Source organism: Phycodurus eques, chromosome 6, assembly GCF_024500275.1.
Source record: "Phycodurus eques isolate BA_2022a chromosome 6, UOR_Pequ_1.1, whole genome shotgun sequence".
Lineage (NCBI taxonomy): Eukaryota > Metazoa > Chordata > Actinopteri > Syngnathiformes > Syngnathidae > Phycodurus > Phycodurus eques.
Window position 1 is genome coordinate 31,446,827 of NC_084530.1, and position 7,709 is coordinate 31,454,535.

Below are 7,709 nucleotides of genomic sequence, written 5' to 3' on the forward strand. Positions count from 1 at the left end.
GTCGTCACATACTGACCGTGTGCGTGCGTCAGACTCCGCCGGGCTCCGGGCCTTGATCACATCCAGCCTGCACTTTTTGGATCTTGGCTCTGTGAACATGTCGGAATGTCCTGATCACGTGATTGAAAATCGGGGTCAATGGTGTCATTTTCAGCCGAAATGTTATCCTTTTTCTAACTTTTTAAAATGTCACAAAGTGACAAAATAATCCCAAGGTACAAAGATATATATATCGTACGTGCAAATCGGTCTCCGTTGGGGCAAAGTTCGCCATTTTGAACTCAAAACTAGGCCATTTACGGGGATCGTATGGATCCGATGGGTTTCTCCTGGGGGGGTCGTCATGGGCGGTTTCGTACTCCTTGAACGCTGGCTGGCAGTTAGATCCATTCCGCACATGTAATTGTGAATATTACTCCGCAGCGGACTGAGGTTCCGCCCGTGCGCTCGGGACCCGCTTTGGATACGTCAAGTTGACGAGGCCAGAAAAAACGCTTCTGTTAAGAAGTAATGGTACTCTTACTCCGTTAAATGATTTTAATGTTGCTCGCTACTTTCATTGATCAATTATTATTACTATTTCATGCGCGAGACAACGACTTTCGCATCCGGCGCCGTTTGCACCGATCCAATTTATTTAGGTCGAGTTCACCAATCAAACGCCACAAGAAAGTCATGTGATCTCACACGTCGTCTTCTATTGGGCTTCCCGGGCATCCGTGCCAGCCTGGCTGATGCTCGTGCCTACGTGGATATACATCTAGTTTTGAAGTTGGTAATCGTGAAACACTGTTCCAGAATGAGAGCGCTTAAAGAGGGGGATGCCGTTCATGTGGCACAGCTTGAAGCTGGCATCGGGTGCAGGTGGCGATGGGCCTGGCGCAAGTTGGAGGCCAGAACAGAAAAAGCAAAGAAATCAGGCAAATTTCATTTGAATCTTACATTTGTACATCAACGTGTACTTGAGCGGCGGAAATAAATGTTTTTCCGCGTGAAGAAAATGTGTTGATTTTGCCTTATTGTACTCTTCCAGATTGCACAATTTATGTTAAAATAAAAAAAGGCTTCGCCGGCCCCGTAATGAACGTGAGGTGGATTTCTGGAAAATGTCTCTCTTCGAGTCCGTGTTAAAAATCCACTACAAACGCAACCTTGGCAGTGTTGTGACTGAGGTCACTTATGAATCTTTTACATTTACACATACAAGGTTTTATATTTTGCGAGAACTTAGTGGAGGAAAATGAAGATTCGAGATTTCCACGTTGTGCTTTGAAAGTGTTGCAGACACTGTGCTTTTGGCTCTTCGATGTATTTAAAAGAAAATTCAAATGAAAGAGAATGCTCTTTAACTATTGAACCTTTTTCAAATAGATTTTTATGGTCTTATCGCTGTCTGGCCTCGTCTCGGTCTCGGAAAGCGCGGTCGTGAGCTCAACGCGACAGAGCTCATCGGAGGGACGGCCGAGGTGAGGTGATTTGGAGAGAGCGGGCTCGGAAGAAGTGGCCCCGTCCGGGGGAGCGAGGGGGAGTATATCGGTCGCGAGAGAGCCAGAAGAAGACCTCAGAGACAAGCCCGAAGGAAAAGAAGAATCGGCAATAGCACGGACCGGGACGGCATCGTGAAACATTTATTCGTCAACGCTGGTCGAAACCAGAAAGAAGTCCGCGGGCGCGTTCTCTGTTCGGGCTCCATCAGAATCATCTTTATTTGCCAAGTGTGTCCAAAACACACAAGGAATTTGTCTCCGCTCTAGTACAACAAACAGTCAATTTACAGAACACTTTGGGGACATCAAGACATTGACAAAAAACAATTGTGCAAAAAGATGCACTTGGAGCAGTTCGAACGACTGATATTGCAATCGTCCGGCGCAATGAGCGTCGTGCAAAGGGTCGCCGACACTTCAAGGAGCGGATGCGGTTTCAAGTGACGAGTCGCGCGATCGTCTGGGACAATGTCGATTGTGCAAATGTTGCAGATACTCCTCGATCCGTGTGCAAATGGAGCAGATGCGACTCTGGCACGAGTGGCCGGTATATGCAAATAGTGCAGCGTGGCGAGACAACTACAGTGAGCGCACGAGTCCTACATCATTGGCCCCACACAAACGTGACAACCAACTCAAGTCAAAAAATTGCCAGCTTGTTGTCATGGAATTAGAGGTTAGGTGTTTAAGAAGTTGATCGCAAGAGGGAAGAAGCTGTGGTGGAATGTCTACTAGTTCTAGTTTGTAGTAGCCAATCCCACCACACTTCAGTTGTACAGCCGGGTTGTCCTGCATGCTTCTTGTCCTGTCCTTCCCTCACAGGGTGCAGCACGACTGCCCCATAAAACACTCATATCGAATGTTTCAATGTTCTAGATATGTAAGGGTGCACTTTCCTCATCTTGTTTACAGTTAGTGCGTCGTCTTTTGTGGTCTTCTTCTGATCGACTCTGCTTCTCAACAAATAGCCATTGTCATACAAAGAAACCACAGCAGCAGCGTGAAAACTCCACTTTGACACAGTAAAACTCTTCTGGCATCAAAGGGATACAGATCCTCCATTCTGCTTGACCTGACAGCCGAACAGGACCAAAAAAAGATATCAAAAAAGGAGGACGTTGAATTTACGGAAAATGCGGGTGCGCCCCAGGGCTCCGTCCTGGGGCGCACCTGAAGTGACCGGGTAGGGATTGGATGAAAATGACGCGAACTTGACCAACTGCGTGCGGTCGTTGAGGAACGACTGGAACCAGTCTAGGGTGGTTGTTGTCTTTAAACGATCGTAATAACGGTAAAAGACATGCAATAGTTCCCACCCTTTGACAAATGAATACGTGTTCATTCATATCTGAGGAATAGCATTTATTTTGCCGTCTGCTATTGTGAATGCAAAATGGCTGCCCCATCACACATCCCTCTGGTGTATCGCGACATCACGGGGCTCTCTGCGGCGGCATTCACGGTAAAGACAGCTTGAGCGACCTTTGTTCAAACACCCAAAAAGAGGATTTGCGTTCGTTTTCGCGGAAAAGAGAAGAAAAATCGGAGATATTGCAAAATGTCCTTTTCGTCTTAAGAAAAGGAAAATGGACGGATGGGACTGCCAACAATCCAAATCATGAATTGATTTTCCAAAGGAAATTGAGCGGGCGTGTCTCGGCCGTTCTTGAGGAAATGATTTGAAAATGAGCTTCGCAGCGACAAGCTCGTTGCTCAGCGGCTGTTTGGTTTCGTTTTTCCGTGAGGAAGATCAGATGGCCGACCGCACGCGCCGGCGGGAGAACTTGATCCTAATCAACAATTCATGGCCACACACGGCTGTTTGTCGCCGTACGTAACCATGGCAACAACCGGTGGCATCGCTCAGCCGTGACATTTGGTTTGGGACGGTCGATTTTTGCCGATGAAGATATTGTTGAGCCGAAACTGTCGTCGTCGTCGACGTTTTTTGGGGGAAACCAATTTTGATTTTAGGGGAGCTGAGACAACACATACTACCCAAGATTGTTTTGAGGGGGGCTTGAAAATGGGCCTAGTGACGCCCCTGGCAACGACACAAATGAGCTCGTGAACCTCAAAACTGAGCCGAAGCAAAAGTTCAACGAAGAAGAAAATCATTCATTCTTATTTTGTCATTGTGATTTCTAATTCAACAATTATTTCATCGCCAAAAAGCAACTGGTGTATTTTTAGCATTGTTCGATTGTATTAATTACGGGAAGACCAGTAAGCAATGAATGAATGAATGAAAATAACGTGGAAATGAATGCAACGCAAACCAATATTTGAATTTGAAGTGATCGTATCCTTGTGTGCTGTTTGTGTTTCCACGGCAACGCATCGCAACCGAAACAAAGGCCCCAATAGAAACAGGTCGTGGATGCTTCTTTTTCTTCCTCCTTCTCTTTCGGGCACGTCACGCGGTGCAGCGGTCGTCATGACGACGGCGCGTGCAGTCAAAAGGCCGCCACGGGCTCCTGTTGCGCGTGCACGCGGGAGATGGTCGCACTTGTGCCATTTGCTGCCGTCGCTGCTGCGTCTTCTTCTCCTTCTTCTTGTTGTGTGTCGGGGGCGCGATGGCGTCCAACACGGCCGAGCCGGCGGCGGCCACCACGTTGACGACGGCCGAGCTTCCCACCGGAGCCGCCGTGTGCACAACTCTACCGGACCTCCTCTACCTACCTGAACTGGTAACTCGATTGTGATGGTGACTTGCAAAGCGCAACCTCGGGTTGCGAATGGCGTGTCATTCCTAATTCCCCAAATAATTGTCGCCCGTTGCAATCAATCTTCTGAACGATGCCTGAGGAAAAGTAAGCCTGCCTTGAAAAATGCGCTGCGAGTGCTTTATTCATTGTATCGCGTTTGTCACGTCCGGGAAAAGACCCCGGTCACGCGTGACGTGTTTGCGCGCAGGTTTTCGGGGGTCTGGTGTGGATCCTGGTGGCGTGCACGCTGGCGCTCCCGGAGAACCCGCTCGGCTGGCTCATGTTCGTGAGCGTCTTCTGCTTCGTCGCCACGTTCGCGTGGAGCGTCCTGTTCTTGTGCGGCTGTCATTCCAACAAAAGCCGCTGGGCGGCAGCAGTGAGTAAAAGCACCAAACCCAATCATTTCATCCTCACAGGCGTCATGCTAAACTAGAAACTATCAAAACGCTACAGACGTCCATTTTCTGAGCCGCTTCTCCTCACGCGGGTCGCGGGCGTGCCGGAGCCTATCCCGGCTATCTTCGGGCGGGAAGCGGGGTACGCCCCGAACCGGTCGCCAGCCAATCGCGGGGCACGTACAAACAAACGACCATTCGCGCTCACATTCACACCTACGGGCAATTTAGAGACTTCAATCAACCTCGCGGGCGTGTTTGTGGGATGAAAGCGGAATACCCGGAGAAAAGCCACGCAGGCACGGGGAGAACGTGCAAACTCCACACAGGCGGGCCCGGGGATTGAACCCCGGTCCTCAGAACTGTGAGGCAGACGCTCTAACCGGTCGGCCGCCGTGCCGCCTGCTATAGACGTACTCGGTGAAATTAGCATCGCATTAGCATGCAGCGATCGCCGACTGCTGCTTTTCCACACGTGAAGCAGCAACGCAACCAAACAGAGCGTACGGCAAAGATTCTCTCTACGACGCCGGAAAGACAAATATTAGGGGACCTTCTCTGCCTCTCCGTAAATGATGATGCGTCGACAGCGCTCCCCCGGCATGTTGTGGCGCAACGCGGTACTACACTGAAGGCGCGCAACTCCAAATTGCGAGTCGTCTGTGCGCACTCGTCCCTCGCCGGATTCAATTTTTCAAGTCTCATTTCAGATCGGCAATTTTTCACCATATCGCGGGATCGTTAGCTCACGGAACGTAGCGTACTACCGCTAGTTACAATGAATTGTACTCCCTCTACTGGTGGCCAACGGCAGGGCACTTTTAATTGCTTTATTAAACAAACGAGAACAAAATAAAGACGTGACTGATGCGCACACACACAAACACTTGAACATAGATAAAAAACACACACACAAACAAAACACACATACCCACAGAAAAACATGCGCACAAGAACACCCTCACATTCACGCACGTGCACACGCACGCACACAAACACTTGAATGTACACAAAAACACACACCCAAACAACCACAAACACACGCAGGCACACACACACAGGAAAGCATGCACACAAGAGCACACTAACATATACGTATATACGTATACAAAATGTATACAAAATCACACACACACAAACATGCACAAACAAATTCGCACACATGCATTTACATAAATACACACTACTGTACACACAAACACACGCACATTCACAAAATTACACACACACAAGCGAGCACATACACGATTGGATTTTGTGATTTTGCATGGGGCTAACGGTTTAGCCAGTAAGCAGCCAGCCGACGCTGCGCTCTCATTGGCCGACTCCCGCGTTGCGCACCGGGCCGGGCCCCGCCTTTCACGCGTCACACGCTCACAGTCACACATACTGCAGTGTGGAATGTGAGGGCGTCATAAAATAATATTTGTCTTTCAGGACTTTGCGTATCACTTGACGGCTGCCGTCTTCTACCTCAGCGCCTCCGTGACCTTGGCAAAGGTCACGCTGGACATCGAGAACGCAGGAAACTTCCAGAACTACCAGCTGGACATCTCTGCTGTGGTCTGTCAGTCACACACACACACACACACACACACACATCCATATGAACACGCGTACATGCATGCACACGTACACATCAGCGCACGCACGCTAACACCGAATCGTGCGGACGCACCGCATACACGCGCACACACAGCTTCATAAATGCACCGATGGACGATTGATGCATGTCGTGCATGCGTGTGCGCGTGTGATTTTGTATTCGTCTGCGTGAATGTATGTTTTCGTGTGTGTGTGCGCGTCGCCTTCAGGTGTTCTCGTACGTGGCCACGCTGCTGTACTTCGTACACGCCATCTTGTCGGCTGTGCGCTGGAAGACCTTCTAGAACATTTCCATCTGTCCATCAGTACGCACACACACGCACACATTTTTTGCATGATTGACTTCTGAAATGTATATCGAATTTGGTTTATTTTTAACTTATTTGACATTGTTCATTCATGACATTTAGATTTGATAATTGCATTGTGACATTGATATTTGACAAGTTTATTTAAAAGATTATTTTTTGCGCATTTCTATTTCACACATTGCTTATTTAGGACACATTTCAATTTTGTTTATTTAGCACACTTACCTGTATATGTGAAATTGTTGATTTGTACCACATTTTTTGATGACATTGGCATTGTTTAATAGTGACATATTTACATATGGCCCTATTTATTACATTTATACTACAAATTCTTTTTTTTGCAAATCAATTTTGAATAACTTCATTGGGATGAGACTGTTCTCAACTTTGCATTTGACTCCATGACAGTGTTGTGTGTGTGTGTGGTTGCCAAGGTTACCATGTTTCAGGTGGAACGCTGCTGAGCGACCCCTGAAGACCACCACGACCATGTCTCACAATGACACCGAGCGCGCACACGCAGTGTCGGCGAGGCAAATGATGAATCATGAATGAAGCGGTGCATTGAAGAGACGCGTCTCCGTGACAACAAGGGGAACGTTCCAATAATACAAAGGACATGAAATCTTTTTTTAACGCAGTGATTGTCAAAGTATACTGTCGTAACACCGGTGGTATGCTGGCTCCCTCTAGTGGTACTCCAAAGTATCACTGAATTGCGCAAACTGTGCATAATGTTAACTACAATAGATCTGTGGCATATTCGTGGATTTCAAAACAATATTTTTTTCCCATTCCCAACTAGCGTGCCATGAGCGCTCTTCAGGTGTGCCGTGAGATTTTTCAATTGTAAAATATGTGCCTCAGCTCCATAAAGGTTGGAAGTCCCTGATATGATATATATATATATATATATATATATATACTCTGTAAAGTACTGACAAGCTTTCTCCCTAATTCCAGGTAAAAAGAATGATAATGTCATTTATAGCATTTTTTGCAGAAAATGACAAAAGGTCAAAATAATAAAAAAAAAACATTGCAGTGTATTCAGAGCTCAAATAACTCAAGGAAAACAAGTTGTTTATTCTGAAACATCACAATCCTAATGTTTTACGCTTGTTGGAACAACCCTTATTTTGAATCACGGCTTTCATGCTCTCCGGCATTCTTTCACATCGCCGCTGGGTGGGTGACCTT

The 7,709-nt window shown here is 47.4% G+C and overlaps 1 protein-coding gene across 1 annotated transcript; it reads left to right on the top strand.

Annotated features, from left to right (window-relative positions):
• The first annotated feature begins 4,040 nt into the window (after positions 1-4,040).
• Positions 4,041-7,466, top strand: LOC133403910 (myelin and lymphocyte protein-like). The gene is made up of 5 exons (XM_061679313.1): positions 4,041-4,177; positions 4,404-4,571; positions 6,028-6,153; positions 6,405-6,500; positions 6,944-7,466. Exons 1-4 carry the CDS (start codon positions 4,064-4,066, stop codon positions 6,477-6,479), a joined length of 483 nt encoding a protein of 160 aa, XP_061535297.1. The 5' UTR covers positions 4,041-4,063; the 3' UTR covers positions 6,480-6,500; positions 6,944-7,466.
• Positions 7,467-7,709: the final 243 nt, after the last annotated feature.

Coding starts and splice junctions, on each gene's coding strand:
- LOC133403910 (XM_061679313.1), top strand. CDS start 4,064: ATGGCGTCCAACACGGCCGAGCCGGCGGCGGCCACCACGTTGACGACG. Junction 4,178..4,403: donor TCCTCTACCTACCTGAACTG/GTAACTCGATTG, acceptor GTTTGCGCGCAG/GTTTTCGGGGGTCTGGTGTG. Junction 6,154..6,404: donor AGCTGGACATCTCTGCTGTG/GTCTGTCAGTCA, acceptor CGTCGCCTTCAG/GTGTTCTCGTACGTGGCCAC.